This window comes from Garra rufa, chromosome 4 (assembly GCF_049309525.1).
Source record: "Garra rufa chromosome 4, GarRuf1.0, whole genome shotgun sequence".
In the NCBI taxonomy this organism is placed as follows: domain Eukaryota; kingdom Metazoa; phylum Chordata; class Actinopteri; order Cypriniformes; family Cyprinidae; genus Garra; species Garra rufa.
Window position 1 is genome coordinate 26,441,972 of NC_133364.1, and position 18,792 is coordinate 26,460,763.

General features: G+C 34.0%; 3 protein-coding genes across 3 annotated transcripts in view; 1 reads left to right on the plus strand and 2 right to left on the minus strand.

The window, feature by feature from the left end:
- The window catches only part of taf3 (TAF3 RNA polymerase II, TATA box binding protein (TBP)-associated facto), a 102,585-nt gene that overhangs the window by 78,111 nt on the left and 5,682 nt on the right, over positions 1–18,792 (minus strand). The window lies entirely within an intron of this gene.
- LOC141333779 (DNA/RNA-binding protein KIN17-like) lies at positions 61–6,303 on the plus strand. The gene is made up of 11 exons (XM_073838913.1): positions 61–193; positions 1,828–1,922; positions 2,012–2,055; positions 2,145–2,267; positions 2,693–2,877; positions 2,952–3,046; positions 3,622–3,739; positions 4,618–4,737; positions 4,833–4,932; positions 5,021–5,121; positions 5,981–6,303. The coding sequence occupies exons 1-11, from the start codon at positions 80–82 to the stop codon at positions 6,041–6,043; spliced, it is 1,158 nt and encodes a 385-aa protein (XP_073695014.1). The 5' UTR covers positions 61–79; the 3' UTR covers positions 6,044–6,303.
- LOC141333781 (inter-alpha-trypsin inhibitor heavy chain H2-like) lies at positions 6,451–17,123 on the minus strand. The gene is made up of 13 exons (XM_073838914.1): positions 17,007–17,123; positions 16,374–16,542; positions 16,167–16,292; positions 15,898–16,079; positions 14,387–14,572; positions 14,160–14,299; positions 11,660–11,838; positions 11,309–11,449; positions 9,915–10,028; positions 9,614–9,812; positions 9,101–9,273; positions 8,893–9,004; positions 6,451–6,630 (listed from the first exon to the last, which is right to left on the minus strand). Exons 1-13 carry the CDS (start codon positions 17,028–17,030, stop codon positions 6,483–6,485), a joined length of 1,893 nt encoding a protein of 630 aa, XP_073695015.1. The 5' UTR covers positions 17,031–17,123; the 3' UTR covers positions 6,451–6,482.

The following is an 18,792-nucleotide window of genomic DNA, read 5'->3' on the forward strand; positions in this document are numbered from 1 at the left end:
GCAAGGGAGAGTGAGAAGTGTTGAGACACTGGAACTGTTTTTCTTTTTTATTATATTTTGATTTTTTTGAGTAGTTAAAATGGGGAAAGCAGATTTTCTAAGTCCCAAAGCGATTGGAAATAGAATCAAAGCCAAAGGCCTTCAAAAACTGCGGTGGTACTGCCAAATGTGTCAGAAGCAATGTAGAGATGAAGTAAGTTTCTGTGAACGTGTGTCTTGTTTTTCAGTAACACTTATACCGCATGTATTAATTAATTCGCTTATGATTTTTAATGATTCAATTGTAGATATGAATAAAAGTACTGCATATTTCCTGTATTTCTATGCGGAATTAATGGATATCAGACTGTGTCACAAAACTTTAGCTGCCTTTTTAGATAGCATGTTTAATTATAATGTTTTGCGCCTTAAAATATGCTATATTAAATGCAAATATAAACTATAAACTACACTACCAGTCAAAAATCAAAAAAGTAAGATTTTGTATTTATAAATAAGTCTCTTCTGCTCACCAAGCCTGTATTTGTGTGATCTAAAGTAGAGCTAAATTGAAATATATTTACTATTTAAAATAACTGCTTTATATTTAAATATATTTTCAAATGTTTTTTTATTCCTGTGATTTCAAAGCAGAATTTTTAGCATCATTATTCCAGTTAAATGATCCTTCAGAAATCATTCTAATATTCTGATTTGCTGCTCAAAAATATTTATTATTATTATTATTATTAATAGTATGTTGAAAACATAGTAGATTTTTTTTTTCAGAGAAAGGTCAGACGAACAGCATTTATCTGAAATAGAAATCTTTTGTAACATTATAAATGATTTTATCATCACTTTTTGATCAGTTTAAACCATTCTCGCTAAATAAAAGTTTTAATTTCTATAATTGACGCCAAGCTTTTGAATGGTATGGTGTATAATGTTACAAAAGCTTTTTATATTAAATTAATCCATTCATTAAAAAACTATTCAAATAGAGAGCAGTTATTTTAAATAGTAAAAATATTTCAAAATTGTACTTTTAATTGCTGTAATTTGGAACAAATAAATGCAGGCTTAGTGAGCAGAAGAGACTTCTTTAAAAAAAAATCATTACAAATCTTACTGTTCAAAAACTTTTGACTGGTAGTGTATATTAAAACCAATGTAGACAGCATTTTGGGGCATCACAGGCAAGGGTTAGGTCTTAAATCATTGGTTGTGTCTTAAAATGTAATGTGTTGTCTATTTAGGATGATGTTTTTCAAAATACATCTCATAGTAAATGCTAAATGAATATATGTAAACCTGGTAAAATACCAACTAAACAGCATATCTGAACATCATAACCTGTCTTAAAACCAAGTAAGCTGCCTTGTCATCATGTTTGTGCTTTACAGGCTACGACTGTGTTGGGCATCATTGTGTTTGTCTCAATTCCAGTCTGTTTACACAGCATTTTTTGGGCAAGACATGGACACTGAGTCTATCTTGACATGATTTTGAGCAACACACACTACCAGTGAAAAGTTTTTGAACAGTAATATTTGTAGTGTTTTTTTAAGTAGTCTCTTCTGCTCACCAAACTTGCATTTATTTGATCCAAAGTGCAGCAAAAATGTTACAATTTTGATATATTTTGACTATTTAAAACAACTGTTTTCTATTTAAATATATTTTAAAATGTTATTTATTCTATTCCTGTGATTTCAAAGCTGAATTTTTAGCATTTTTAAACAAAAAAACATTACAAATATTTCTGTTCAAAAACTTTTGACTGGTAGCGTAGGTTGTTTCAAAACCTAGCGAGCCGCCAGCTAACTTGATCTCTTTTGATTGCAGAACGGGTTTAAATGTCACTGCATGTCTGAGTCTCATCAGAGACAGCTGCTGTTAGCTTCGGAGAACCCTAACCAGTTCATGAGCTACTTCTCAGAGTAAGTCAACACACACACTATTTATCTAAATCCATGTATTGATCCATCTGTCTTGAGATGAAATGTGATTTCAAATTCTGATTTTATAGGGAGTTCAAAAGTGACTTCTTAGAGCTGCTCCGAAGACGTTTTGGTAAGTTATTGCTGTTTTTAATTATTAACCAGTATTTATTCATTTATTCTAATATTGTTGGCTAAGAGAGTCTGTGTTCATTTTTGCAGGGACTAAGCGAGTTCACAATAACATTGTGTATAATGAATACATCAGTAATCGGGAACACGTTCACATGAACTCTACTCAGTGGGAGACTCTTACTGACTTCACCAAATGGCTTGGGAGAGAAGGCAAGTAAAAAAAAAAAAAAAAAAAAAAATTGGGGTCAGTAAGAATCCTTTTCTTTAGCAAGGATGCATTAAATTGATCAAAAGTGACAGGGAAACTTTTTACATTACCAAAAATATATTTTAAATAACTTTATATTCATCAAATAATTCTAAAAAAGCACTGTGATTTCCACAAAAAAATATTAAATGGCACAAATGTTTCAAATCAGCATATTAGAATTGCTTCTGAAGGATCATGTGACACTGAAGACTGGAGTTATGAAGCTAAAAATTCAGCTTTGCATCACAGGCATAAATTACATTTTTAAAATATATTACAATGACAATAATATTTCGCAAAATTACTGTATTTTGGATCAAAATAAATGCATCCTTGATGACCTTTGCACAGTGTTGTACATGTTTCATTTAGATTGTCTGTACAGGTTTTTGCAAAGTGGATGAGACACCCAAAGGCTGGTACGTCCAGTACATTGATCGTGATCCAGAGACGATCCGCAGACAGGAGGAGCTAGAGAGGAAGAAGAAACAGGATATGGACGATGAAGAACGCAGTGCAAAATTCATCGAAGAACAAGTTCGCCGTGGCCGGGAAGGCAAGGAGCCGGAGGTGTGTTTGTGTGTTTAAAATTTTTATTTTTTTTATTTTTCCTGTTCAAAATGTCATTGTCCATGTATCTACAGGAGGAGCCAGTGTTCACAGAACTGAAGCGAGAGAAGGAAGATGAGAAAGTGGCTTTTAACTTAGACATTGCTTCAGCAGGACCTTCCAAAACAAGGTATAACCAGTCTAAAGGTGTGTTCACACTTGTAGTTCGGTTTGTTTTGTTCATTTGGTCCTGATCCAGTGTTCACACTGGCATTTTTGACAGCGAACCTAAAGATATCAAACCTAAAGGCATAGTGATACGTTCACAATTTGATTGGTCGAGTTGAGTGACGTTTGTTTGGACAAACACTCCAAACTAAAGAAAAAGGTGTGTCCAACTTATTTAAGTTGACTACACTGAATGCCGTCTGCTGGACTAAGCACGCTCATTGTTGCATGTATATGATTTTATTTTCACCACCTGCAAACTCACAAAGAGCTCATAAAAGGCACTTTACCTCCTCGTTGCTCCACGTTTGCTCTTTGCAAATTTTGTTTAGGATACTAGTTCGGTGCGCACCAGGGTTCGAATGGCAGCGTTCACACTTACTCAAATGAACCGCACTAACAGAGCAATCGAGTTCCTTTTAATCAAACCAAACATGACAAGTGTGAACACACCTTAAAAGTCTTATAAAGCATTATGGCTATAGTTTGGGTGACGGATTTGACAATAACTGTTTAATATCTGTTTAATTTCTATAGCACAACTTTGGGTCCTAGTGCCCTCAAAGCTGCAGCTTCTGCAAAAAGGAAAGAGTCTTCCCACAGCGGAGATTCTAAGGACAAGAAAAAGAAATCTGCTCTGGATGAGATAATGGAGGCACGTTCTTCGTTAATGTTTTTCTTTTGAATGCACAAATCACACATTTTTTTAAAGCGATAGTTCCCCAAAAATGATAATTACCCCATGATTTACTCACCCTCAAGCCATCCTAGGTGTATATGACTTGCTTCTTTTAGATGAATACAATCAGAGTTGTATTGTTATAAAAAAAATGTCCTGGCTCTTCTAAGCTTTATAATAGCAGTGAATGGCTGTTGAGAATAAAATGGCATAAAAAGTACTCCACATGGTTCCGGAGGGTTAATAAAGGTCTTCTGAAGGTAATCGATGTGGTCGACTGGTCGTGTAAGAAAAATATCCATATTTAAAACTTTATAAACCACAATTTCTAGCTTCCGCTAACTATTGTATGCGCGTTCACGAGAGAGTGGCATTTATGCGGATGACATAGGATGTAGGCGTAGGGTACAAAAGTACAAGTACAAAATGAAGTTTTGTAAAGAAAAATGACAGAGGATTTTAATACAAGCCAAGAGACGACTGGTTTTCCTTTGTTGTAAACAAAACTTGATTCTCGAAAAACTACTATATTCTCACTGGTTCATGTTTTTCTTACACAAATGCATCACTTTGCTTCAGAAGGCCTTTATTAACCTCCTGGAGCCGTGTGGAGTACTTTTTATGATGGATGGACGAACTTTATTGGACTTCAAAATCTCAACAGCCATTCACTGTTGGAAGTGACATGGACATTGTTTAATATAACTCCGACTGTATTCGTCTGAAAGAAGAAAGTCATATACACCTAGGATGGCTTGAGGTTGAGTAAATCTTGGGATAATTTTCATTTTTGGGTGCACTATCCCTTTAATGAACCTGATTCACCCAGAATATTCCCTTTGTGTGTCTTCCAGATGGAGGAACAGAAGAAGAAATCTGTAAGATCCGATAACTGGATCCAAGCAAACATTGTAGTCAAAGTGATAACTAAGAAACTGGGAGAGAAGTATTACAAGAAGAAAGCAATCATTCGGGTAACTAAAGCACTGTCAGTATAGGACTGTTCTCATCCAAACAGAGTGCTAACATGTTTTCTACAGTGATACTGTGCATGTTTGTGATTTTACAGGAGGTGCAGAATAAATACACAGCTGTGGTGAAGATGGTGGACTCTGGAGACAAACTCAAACTGGACCAGAGTCATTTGGAGACAGTCATTCCAGCTCCTGGTATTACCCTGTTACTTTTTTCCCCTGTGTAACACAAAAAGAGGATTTTTCGAAGAAATTCTCAATCTAATCTCTCATTTTCTCTTAGGTAAGCGAGTTTTGATCGTGAATGGCCAATATAAAGACACAGAGGCCATCCTGGAAGGCATAAATGAGCATAAATTCTCTGCTACACTCATGTTAGACTCGGTAAGTTCACTCTGAAAATTGTCACTGCACCTTGTGAAATCAAAATAGGATTTAGTAGCTTTTATTCAATGTCTGTTAATTCAAGGATGCCTCCAATTGTTAAAAAATGAGTGTCTTTATAAACCAAAATAATACTTCGAATAAATTCTGTTCTTTTGATGTTTCTATTAAAGGAGTAGTTCACTTTCAGAACAAAAATTTACAGATAATGTACTCACCCCCTTGCCATCCAAGATGTTCATGTCTTTCTTTCTTCAGTCGTAAGGAAATTATGTTTTTTGAGGAAAACATTTCAGGATTTCTCTCCATATAATGGACTTCTATGGTGCCCCCGAGTTTGAACTTCCAAAATGCAGCTTCAAAGGACTCTAAATGATCACAGCCGAGGAAGAAGGGTCTTATCTAGCGGAACAATGGGTTATTTTCTAAAAACATTTACAACTTAAATACTTTTTAAGCTCTAACACTCGTCTTGCTGAGGTAGACAACACAAGCATTTGAGGTTAAAAAGTATTTAAATTGTATTTTTTAAATAAAATAACCCATTGTTTTGCTAGATAAGACCCTTCTTTCCTCGGCTGTGATCCTTTAGAGCCCTTTGAAGCTGCATTTTGGAAGTTCAAACTCGGGGGCACCATAGAAGTCCATTATATGGAGAGAAATCCTGAAATGTTTGCCTAAAAAAAAAAACACACAATTTTTTTATGACTGAAGAAAGAAAAAAACACCTAAACATCTTGGAGGGGGTTACATTATCTGTAAATTTTTGTTCTGAAAGTAAACTATATTAACCAGTACAACTGTTCTCCAAGATTGAGAGACACTCATCTAAAGCATGTTTTTTTTTGGCTCGGTTTAGGGTCGGATGAAAGGAAAGACAGTGGAGGGAATTGCATATGAGGACTTCTCTAAATTGGCCTGATTTTCATCTTCTTCACGGTGCCTCTACTGTGTCAGAGTGCATAATAAAGACTCTTGAATGATCTGATTTACATAATGGAACAAAATGACCAATGGTTTTTATTGTGTTTATTTGTTTATTGTTATCTGTTGTCATTAAAAATGGTTGCATATGATTAAAATTAGATTTCTGTATAAAATGTTTTACTGCAAACACTCAAGACATAATTAAATGAATTGGCTTTAATTATTAAGCAATTTCAGTTCAGTTGGTTGATGTACAGAACTATTTTCCTATGTTTTGTATATATTTTCTTGTAGTATTAAAAACTTTTTTTTTAAATGGCAATGTTTAGGTTTTCTTTGCTTCTTATTGCTTTTATAAAATAACAGATTTCTACTAATCTAGCCTCTTTTTCTCTTTTAGCAAGTGTTCTAAGCTAGCTGTCACACTCATGCTCTCAGAGAGCGCTCAGGAAGCTGTCCAGCTGAGGCAGGATATAGCTGGTGTAACTGCCATCAATGAAGCCTTTTCCATTGTTATGGATAAACCAGCAGTAGACATCAGAACCTCGTTTCTTGTCATGTCTGTAGTCCTTCTGCCAGCCCCTAATTGATATAAAAATATTCCAACATTTAAAAAATATATGATATAATTAGGTCCTTAATGAACATAAGTTGATTTGAATGGATCTCAGGCAAGTCTTTTTTAAATTATTATTATTATTTTCATTATTTTGTGCATTTTGTTGATGAAAACAATTTATACATCATGGTAGGTTTTCTTTTTAAGTCATTCCGATTTTATGGAAGCCTGTTTGCTTCACTGAATTAAAAAAAAAATGCTAATTGCAACTTTTTTATCTCACAATTCAGATTTTTTTCTCACAATTGTGATACAAACTTGCAAATTTGACTTTTTTTTAGTAGAATTGCGTGATATAAACTTGCAATTCTGAGAAATAAAGTAAGAATTATGAGATAAATCGCAAGTCTAACCTTGTTTCTCAGAATTGTGTTTATATCTCGCAATTGTGACTATTTCTTAGAATTGTGAGTTTTTATATCTTTCAGTTCTAACTTTATAACATGCAACTGCATGATATGAACACAATTGTGAGAAATGTAGAATTGCAATTATAAATAATAAAACTTATAAATAAAAACTTGCAATTCTGAGAAATAAAGTAAAAATGGTATGATATAAACTGACAATTGCAAGTTATAAAGTCAGAATTATAAGATATAAACTCGCAAATACATTTTTTTTTTCAGAATTGCGAGTTATAAAGTCAGAATTTTGAGAAATAAACATCTCAATTCTGAGAAATAGATTTACTAATCGAAGGTCGCAATTTTGACCTTATTTCTCAGAAGTGCAAGTTTATATCTTGCAATTCTGAATTTAAAACAAAATTGCGAGTTTATATCAAGCAATTCTGTGAAAAAGTCAAATTTTGAAGGAAAAAGTCAGAATTGTGAGATATCAAGAAATTCTCAGAAATGAAGTCAGAATTGCGTGATATGAACTTGCGGTTGCAAATTATAGTCAGAATTATGAGATACAAACTTGCAAATTTGACTTTTTTTCTTAGAATTGTGATATAAACTCGCAATTCTGAGAAATAAAGTCAGAATTATGACATAAATTGCAAGTCTAACCTTGTTTTTCAGAATTGTTTATATCTCGCAATTGTGAGAATTGTGAATTGTGTTTTTATCTTTCAGTTCTAACTTTACAACATGCAATTGTGTGGTATGAACACAATTGTGAGAAATAAAGTAAGAATGGTATGATATGAACTGACAATTGCAAGTTAAAAAGTCAAAATTATAAGATATAAACTTGCAAATTTGATTTTTTTTTTCAGAATTGCATAATATAAACTCAAATCAGCATTTTGAGAAATAAACTTCTCAATTCTGAGAAGTAGATTTATGAGATAAAAAAGTCGCAATTCTGACCTTATTTCTCAGAACTGCAAGTTTATATCCTGCAATTCTGAATTGAACACAAAATTGTGAGTTTATATCAAGCTATTCTGTAAAAAAAAAGTCACATTTTGAAGCAATTCTGAGAAAAAAGATCAACCTGCAATTCTGACTTTATAACATGCAACTGTGAACTTTGTTGTCATTAGACGTGTAATTGCAATTCTGAGAAATTAAGTCAGAATTGCCTGGTATAAACTCGCAAACTTGACATTTTCTCAGAATTGTGTGATATAAACTTGTAATTGTGAGCTATAAAGTTAGAATTTTGAGAATTAATGTCAGAATTATGAGAAAAAGTCAATCATAACCTTTTTTCTCAGAATTTTGGTACATAAACTTGCAATTGTGAGTCAAGTCAGAATTGTAAGATATAAACTTCCAATTCTGAGAATATATCAGTCTTTTCCCTCCTCAAAATTGGACTTTAGAACTCGCAATTGTAGAATTTATATCTCATAATTCTGAGAAAAAAAGTCAGAATTGCAAGTTTTTATCTTGCAATTCTAAATGTATTTCTCACAATTGCGAGTTTATATCTTACAGTTCTGAGAAAAAAAAGTCGCAATAACCTTTTTTTTTTTTTTTTTATTCAGTGGTGGATATATATGGACACATATATGAAACTAGTGAGGACATTTAACTAGATAAATGTCTTATAAATTGGTCAAATCATGTTTCTATTTAATAGTGTTTCGTACAGTTTCTGTGATTGTTATGTTTTGGGGTAGGCCATTGAAAATCTAATTAACCTGATATAAAAACAATCGAAATCTATGAGATGGGCTTATGACATACAAACATAATGAAACAAATGTGTGCGTGTGTGTGTGTGTGTGATATTTTTTAAAAAGAAATGAGATTTGTATGTGACAGTACCTGGTGACAGCTAGTTTGTTGCCTTTCACCTCCATTGTGGCCTCTTTCTTCTTCGGATCTGCTCCCTCATGCACGCCATACACGTTTACTTTTGGCTCCTGTGCAAACTGACCTGTTATGAGTCGCAAAAAAAAAATTTTTATGGAACAAGACCCACACACTTGTTGGTGTGTTGAATAAAGTATGTTCTAAATATTAAGTGGCTTACCAATGAGACCATGAACTTGCGTGGAGTATTTGTTGTCGTTAGACATGTAAATGCCCAGGAAGTCCACCTGCACAGGATGCTTCTTCCACACCCGATGCAAAAGCACCATCACTGAAATCTTCCCATCAATTGTCACGGTAACATGTTGCTCTTTCATTATGGTAACCCTCATTCTGATAAGCATGAATTGTGCATATATTATATTAGCATATGTTATTTTAACAATGTCTTTACTACCTTTCTGGGCCTTGAATGTGGTAGTTGTGTTGCTGTCTATGCAGGGTCAGAAAGCTCTCGCATTTCATATCTTAATCTGTGTTCTAAAGATGAACAAAGGTCTTACGGGTTTGGAACGACATGAGGGTGAGTAATTAATGACAGAATTTTCATGTTTGGGTGAACTATCCCTTAAACAAAACTGCAATTTAGTTCCTAAAATCTGCAATTCAAGCAGGAATATTTACTAATTACCATATTTGTGGTATTTGTTGGAGTTTGTTTGATTTTCGATACCTTTTAAGCACCAGCTCAGCTGTGGCTCCCCAAGAAAAGGAGTGATTGTTCCTGCCCTCCATCAAATCGATTCTGTTGGTTCCTACTATAACCTGCACACCATCTGTTTTAGAGAATATGGAGATGGTGCCGAAATATGTGTTTATTTTGTTGTTCTTCATCTTCTTGGCCCCAACCAACTGACCGTTGATTGTGACTCCTGGACAGGGAAAAAAACCATATGGAATATGAAATAAATAAATAAATAAATAAATAAATAAAGGATCTGAGTTTTTTCAAGTGATTGAAGACATCAAGTTACCTGTTCCAGGATCTGAAATCAGGTTGAGGATGTGTCCTGGTTTGGAGTCAATGTTGAAGCAGATGTCCATTTTGCTTTTGGGTAAGTAAATGATGAAGTGGGGATCACTGTCCACTGCATTGAAATCAAAAGGATGAGAGATTCACAGCTAAATATGTAGCAGGGGTAGATCAGTATTCCTTAAGATTTTAAGGGGAATACTGAAGTGGAGATTTCTTTAAAATAAAAAAGTAAAACATAATCTTGAAAGAAAGGATTTAAAGGTATATTGCGAAAAGCTGCAATACTGCAAAAGTGATAGTTCATGAGTCCTGAACAGTAAACTGCCTGCTGTTCTTCAGAAAAATCCTTCAGGTCCAACAAATTCTTTGGTTTTTCAGCATTTTTATGTATTTGAAATCTTTCCAAGAATGACTGTATGATTTTGAGATTCATCTTTTCACACTGAGGACAACTGAGGAACCCATATGCAACTCTTACAGAAGGTTCAAACACTCACTGATGCTCCAGAAGGAAACACGATGCATTAAGTGCCGGGGGGTGAAAACCTTTGAACAGAATGAACATTTTTTTCTTATTTTGCCTAAACATCATCTTTTATTCATTTAGTACTGCCTTCAGAAGCTACAGAAGATTTTTCAGATTACAGAATTTACCCTGACCTTCAAATTCCAAAAGTTTTCACCCCCCTTAATACATTGTGTTACCATCTGAAGCAACATTGAGCATTTGAGCCTTCTGTAATAGTTGCATATGAGACCCTTAGTTGTCCTGGAAAGGGTTCAAATACACAAAAATGCCTGAAGGATTTTTCTGAAGTACAGCAGACAGTTTAACAGTTCAGGACAAACAAGGGACTCATTAACAACTATCGCAAAACAAAAAAAACAAAAAACTGTGGATCATTCAAGTAACAACACAGTATTAAGAATCAAGTGTACGTAAACTTTTAAACAGGGTAATTTTTATAAATTCAACTATAATTTTTTTCCTGTGGACTATATGTTAACGAATTTTATGTGAAATATCTTATTCACGTCAGTACTAAATAAATAAATAATACGCATTTTGTATGATCCCTCTTATTTTGGTAAAAAAAACTGCAAGGTGTATGAAAACTTTTGACTTCAACTGTACAATGGAATAAAATAAACAAATAAAACGATATTCTGGATGTTTCCTTTCCACTCGTCTGAAACAACACCTTATGAAAAGCCAAATAGCTTAAAATCTCAAAACTGACCTGTGCATGAAAAATACAACGTTTTTGCCTGTAGCGTCTTGCATAAGTACCAAGAAACCAATTCTAGTTGCATTCATACTGACTCTGAATTTAAAAGTGAACTCAAATCAAAATCCATGTGAACTGTCTATTATTGACTGTGCTGCATTACCAGTAGTGATGTGTCCAGGAATCATACTTTCATGCACTCCGGCTGCTTCTTTGGGAGTTGGAGCAGGTGTAGGCTGAACCCAGGGAGGATTTGAATAGACTAAGCGTTGCACCGGCGGTGGTCCAGATAATGGAGCAGTGGCTAAGTACGGAATAAAAAAAATTATAAACTGTCTATAAACAGTTTACAGTAACGTTTTACTTCCATAGTATGGACAAAAAAAATACAGTTTACCTGGATTATTAAAACTCATACCGGTTTAGAACAGGTGGAGGGTGAATACATTTTCATTTTGGGTGAACTATCCCTTTAATAAAGCTTTTTACAATATTGACTGTTTGGATTTGGTACCTGAGCAGCAGCCATGTTTGGAATCTCTGGGCGAGTCTGCGATCAGTCGTTCTGCCTTGCCCTCGTCTTCACCCTCCACCAGCATTGCGGTGAGAGGGGTCACAAACTGATGCTCCACAGCCAGGGCCACGATTCTCTGGGTGATCCTACGCTTCTTATTTGAAGTAGAAGCTAGAGAGCTACATGAGAGGAAATTAACAGAGGCAAAGTTCTCAATAAGTATGATTAATGGGAAACACAAGACAGAAATTTCCATTTAGCATAAAGAATCAGGAAAACAAAATAAGATGTGTAAAGAAAATGTTGGATTTCAATATAAGCCAAGAGTAGCCCGGTTTTCCTTTGCTGTAAATAAAACTTGGTCTCGCCTTTGTCCTACTTCATCCACTGGAACGCCACTCTCTCATAAATGCACTTACAACAGTTATCAGAAACTAGAGTTTACTTTATTAACCCCCTGGAGCCATGTGGAGTACTTTTTAGGATGGATGGATGCACTTTATGTTACTTCAAAATCGAGTGCATTGTAAAATGAACAGATGGATGATTCAGCTGTGGGTGCCATCTTCTGGTGAGACGCGGGAATTTAATCACAATGCATTATGGGTTATCTCTAGCCATTGAGTGTACATCGGTCGTACGCTCATTTTTACGTTGCATTGTGGGATTGAATGAGTGCACTCGAGAATCCCTTGACTGTCCTGTGTCAAAGAGCCCATCTCTGAACTCTCAGTTTGCCCTGTTATGGCCACGGAGGTAATTTCTGAACTTTCAGCTTGTCCTATTTCAAGCTAAGGAGAGTTCTGCCTGATTCACAGTGTTTTTTCTCTTCTCCATCTGCTCCTCCATGGTGGCCATGGCTCTGTCAGTTTCATCCTGGTGGTCTTCTGCTCCACTGTGGGTATCATTGGACCTGTCTAGAGAAGTCTGTTTTCAAAGTCTGGCTGCACTTGACCAGCAGGGAATGGGGGTGTGGGCTTTCGCTCAAATGTTTAGAATAACGGTGGAGAGGCTGACATTTTTAACTTCTGTCTGATGAACCCCTACTGCATTGGGAGATGGAGCTGGTAACGGTGTTGGATTTCTGGAACTTCTCCAGGTACTTGCAGCTCTACCAACCACCAGAATCTAGCTTCAGGTACTGTCCCATCCCTGCCCCCCTTGTGAAGTCAAGTCAAGTCTAGGACTCTTCATTGATTCCCACATTCAAACAAAGTCATAGAAGGAGGAGTGCAGTAAGGTCCACTCCTGTTGACCCAGAGCAAGCTCTTCTAGAACCTGCTCCAGAATAAGCAGTTCCAGAGCCTGCTCCAAAGGAAGTAGTTCCAGAGTCTGCTCCAGAGGAGGCTTTCCAGAGCCCTTTCACAAGATGGCCACCACGCCAGAGCCTCCAGCACTACCACAGGAATTAGGGGTCTAATAAAGTCTACAAGTTCATTGCAGAGTTCGCTCCCATCTACTAGTTCACTACAGAGTCTGTTCTAGTCCATGAATCCACTCCTGAGTCCACTCAAGTTTGAGTTCACTCCAGAGTTTGCTCCAGTCCATCAGTTCCACTTTGGGGATCATCGGACCCATCTGCTTTGCTGTGGTGGTCTTCTGCACTGCTCTGGCCTCCTGCTCTGCTGGTTCCTCACTGGCTTCTTGCTCCGCCTCGGCTTTCTGGTCTACCTCTGGCCCCAGGCCCTCTTCCAACACATGGGCCTGGTCCACCATCCTTCCCCTGGTCTGCCTCTTGTTCACCTCCCTCCTAGACTTATTCCACCTTTGATGGAGTGTCTGGAATCTGCTCTTTAATATGGGAGTTAGGTCACAGCCACCTGCTGGTGTGCTTATGACAGCCACCATAGGGCACTCTTTTCATGCCACTTTTCACAGATTGTTTGTTGTGGACTTCAATTCCCACCAACCTCTGCATGGATGATCATGTTTCATTGCTTTCAGCTTTGTGTAATTTACCTATTTAGCATCACCCTATATATACCATGTTCTCATAGCCTTTGGTTGCTGAAGTATTGTGTATTGTCACTCTGTGTATTTGTTGGTGCATGTTCACTGTGGATTACCCCTAAATCATGGGGTAATTTTGATTTTTGGGTGAACTAACCCTTTTAAGTTTAATTTCCTTTGGCCACTGTACCAGGGCATATTTACCAATGTCTGTCTTTCAGCAAATCAGGTAGCATTACTATATCTGCTAAATGTTGTATAGAACACTTGTATTGGACATGTCCACATTTGTGTGTCACTGTCTGAACATGGTATGTTATTTTAGTTAATAAAACTATAAATAATGTTAATATAATGGCCATGCATTTCCCAGCTGCTATATCAGTTTAAAGTCAATACAGATTAATATATATTCAATATCTTAATCCACTATAAAACTGAAAATAAATAACAAAATAAATAAGAAACATAAAGAACATGATTTGTAGACCAGTACTTCAAATGTAGCAAAACTGCTCCTGAAGTGAACACAGGGTTGTTTTTCTCTCACCGTTCAGCCAATAGCTGATTGACAGTCATGTAGGCCCACATCTGCCGAGCGAAGCCAGTGAAGGAATGTTGATGTGTGCTGAGCACAGAGTCCAACTCATGAATATCCGCCTCAGTCTGAATGTTCAGGTCCATGTTTGCCTAGAGAAGCAAAACAGTTATTATTAAACAAGGCGTGAAGACTGAATTTTAAAATCTTAAAAGAGACAAAAGTGGCATGGGGCTTACAGCAGAAGCGGTGGTGAAGCTTTGCAGCGATGTGAGATCTGACGGTTGGAGTTTCCCTGCCACTATCAGCTCAGAACCACTGAAGAACTTATCAAAACGATTCTGAGTCAAGTTGCTCACAGTGTTCTCAGCGAAATGAATGGTGATGGACTTCAGGAGAGGAGAGGAGACTTGACTATAGAAAGTCTGGAGAGAGAAGAAAAGGAAGTAAGGAAGGAAATAATCTTTGGTTTGACTGTAGATCTATAAAATTAGTCCAGATATCATAGCTCAGATACTTGAAGTACTTGAAGAATTTGATGAGAAAGGTTTATACAGTGTTCATACAGTAATTCACAACTTTTTGCAGACTTTGATATTTTAACAATTTTGAACAAAGTTTAAGTTTTCTTTTTTTGAAACAAAATTTTTTTAAAGGTTTTTTGTAGAAAAAAAAATCCATTTGTTGCCCAATTTAATTGCTGTTTATCACTGGTATATACAAACTGCGGTCTGTGGATAATTTGACAGAATTTTACAAAATGTATCTTTTAGGGCTGTCAAAATTAACGTTAAGTTAAAATGTTAATTAAATATGTGTATAATGATATATTTTGCCACAAATTTGAGTTTGATAACGTTTATACACACTGCCGTTCAAAAGTTTGGAATCAGTAAGATTTTTGATGTTTTTTAATGGAGTCTCTTATGCTCTTATCAAAATACATAAAAAAGGTAATATTGTAAAATATTATTGCAATTTCTAATATTGGTTTCCTATTTTAATATATTTTAAAATATAATTCATCCCTCTGATGCAAATCTAAAAAAAATTCTTAGCCATTACTTCAGTCTTCAGTGTCACATGATCCTTCAAAGATCATTCTAATATACTGATTTATTATAAATATTGAAACTGTTGTGCTGCTTAATATTTTTTGGAACCTGTGATACTTTTTTCTTTTATTCTTTATTCTAAAAGAACAGCATTTATTCAAAATAGAAATCTTTTCTAACAATATAAGTTTAATATCACTTTAAAAGCATTAATTTCTTAAAAAAAGAAAAAAGAAAACAACATCTCAGGTCCGAGAAAATCCAAATTTCCATCATTAATCGTAATTCATCATATTAGAATGATTTCTGAAGGATAACGTGACACTGAAGACTGGAGTAATGATGCTGAAAATTCAGCTTTGCCTCATATAAATAAATTAGATTTTAAAAGATATTAAAAGAATTTTTTTTTTTAATTGAAGTAATATTTCACAAAAGTAATTTTTTCTGTATTTTTGATCAAATAGAATTTTTTTTTCTAAACACAGTATAAATGTGTCTTTATACATAGAAATGACATATTACAAATAAATAATTTAAAAGAAAATGCTGTATGATGTGGCACAATAACAGATCATTTGAATATATTTGATGTTAAGAATGAGCAGGATTCACTGTGGGCAGGGTTACCTCAGAAACCAAGCGATTAATCAAAAAATCCTGTCATTTGTCACGATTAGAAAGATAAAACGAACCTTTAACTGCTCTGCGGCATCATGATTGGCAAAAATCCTCTGGGCGACACCTCTGTTGTCCATAGCAATCCGCTCCAGGAAGTCAAAGTCCACGTCAAAGCCAATACCGAGAGAGAACAGAGAAAACTCCTCCCTCATCACGCGCTTCACGTTTTTCTGAATATTGCTCAGCTTTATTTCTCCTAAACAAGGCATGAAAAGAGAAACATCAGGGGAAACATCAGGAAATAGAAATTCTGTTGCATAGCATTAAGGTTTATAAATCTTACCCACTGTTGGGTCTCCATCAGACACCAGAATGATCATAGACACAGAGCCAGGGTCCATCAGTCCCTGATTGGATGCTCTCACCAGCATCTGCACTGCTCTCATTAAAGCCTCATTGATGTTAGTGCCTAGGGTTAAACACAAGGTCATTACCAAACAATGGTGTCCATTTTGAAGAAATGTTTCAGCTTAATAACAGATTGTCTCACCTCCATTGGGCTTGATGCTTTGGACATACTTTTTAGCTTCATCCACCTGGATGGAGGAAGCTTGGACCAGATCTTCGCTCCAGCAACGGACATTGTGATTGAAATCGATGATGCTGAAAGAGTCATCCGGCGACAGATCGTCCAGAATAGCCTTCATCGCTTCCACTGTCTACAAAACACAACACAAAAGCTGTTAGCTCTGGTTTGTTTCTCAAGTTTTAAAGTGACTTTTACTGGTAACGGCAAATCAAGAGAGCTTTTTGCAACTAACTGGAAAGCTAACTAAAAGCACAAAGAAAGGAAAATGTTACATTCAGCCATTTTAGCTGTGTGACCATTTAAAATAACTTAATTTTCGACTGTAAAGCAATTTTTTTCATAATTTCTAATCAAGTTCTAAACAAAATGAATGAAAATCCCTGAGTTTTAAGAAAGTAAATAGACTCTAAATTGATTTCTAGTGCCCTACAATTTACTCGATGACCACATGGTGGCAACAATTCAATTAAAACTGCAGTTCTCCACTGCTTCCACAAAAAGGCGCTAAAAGACTTTTACAGTAATGGATCGTCACACAATGTATTCGACAAAAAGCACATCCTGATAGGATCCTGATTGGAAACATATCCATACCTGTTTCATTTTCAGTCCCCACATGCTTCCACTCACATCGATGACAAAAACAATGTTTTTGGTGAGAGGAGAGAGATCAGATGGAGCAAAGAATTGAATGAAATGACCGTCAGACACCTGAGAGATAGAAAACAGTGCATCAGCAATGGCACCTATTGAAGTAAAGCATGCTACATACTGTTGCACATACTATATATGAAAAAGGGAAGGCAATAGAGTATAAGATATACATAGTATGCGTGTGCTTTTGTGTGATTAGCAGGAACTTTCTACAGTATAGTAAAATGGTTACTGAATGAAAATTGTGAATGAATAGAGGAGATAAAAAAAACTTCAGAGGGTTAAACTAAATTTTATGCAGTATGAGCTGGTTGATCATACATTTTTAGCTTGTATAAGGTTTACAGTTTTTTTGCAACCATGTTATTGAAACTTAAAGCATGTGTGAATATATATTTATATAATTTTATTTTATTCATTTAATAAAAAAACAAACATTTTTTTGTTTTTAAGGTTAAATCTATTTTTAAAAATCAAATTGATTATAATTGTGAAACTAAAATATTTTTCAGGAATATTTTGCATTAGTTTCAATTTCCCATAATTTCTAATTTAGTCAAAGTTTGTTTGTTTGTTTATTATTATTATTATTATTATAAAAAATAATTTAATTTAAAAAATCTAATCAAATCAGTGATGTTTTAGTATTATTGTAAAACTATTATTGTTTATATGAATATTTTGGATTAGTTTTTTTTTTTTCATTTTCGATAATTTTAGTCAAAGTTTGTAAGTTTGTTTGTTTTTATTATTATTAATTATTATTGATAATAATAATAATAATAAAATGATTTAATTAAAATCAAATTGAATCATTGAATCAGTGCTATTTTAATATTATTGTGAAACTATTATAGTTTTTATGAATATTTTGCATTGTTTTTAATTTTCCAATTCCCATAATTCCTAATAATTTTAGTTAGAGTTTGTTAGTTTGTTTATTATTATTATTATTATTATTATTATTATTATTATTATTAAAAATATTTGAATATTTGAATTAAATCAGTGATATTTTAGTATTATTGTGAAACTATTGTAGCTCATATGAATGTTTTGGATTTGTTTTTAATTTTTCATAATTTTCTAATGATTTTAGTCAAAGTTTGTTAGTTTGTTTTTATGATTATGATTATGATTATTATTGTTATTAATAATAAAATAATTGAATAAAAAAATCTAATTGAATCATTGAATCAGTGTTATTTTAGTATTATTGTGAAACTATTATATTTCTTATGAATATTTTGCATTACTTTTAATTTTCCATAATTTTCTAATAATTGTAGTCAAAGTTTGTTAGTTTGTTTATTATTATTATTATTAAAAAATAATTTAATTAAAAAAATTGAATCAGTGTTATTTTATTATTATTTTAAACCTATTATAGGTTATATCAATATTTTGCATTTGTTTTTGTTTTTTGTTTGTTTGTTTTTTTTCTATAACTTTCTAATAATTTTAATCAAGTTTGTTAGTTTGGTTTTGTCATTGTTATTAATATTATTAATAAAATTATTTAATAAAACATCTAATTTAATCAGTGTTATTTTTGTATTATTGTTAAACTATTATAATTTATATGAATATTTTACATTATTTTTTATTTTTTATAATTTTCCAATAATTGCAGTCAATGTTTGTTAGATTGTTTGTCATTATTATTATTATTACAAATAATTTAATTTAAAAAATCTAATTAAATCAGTGTTATTTTAGTATTATT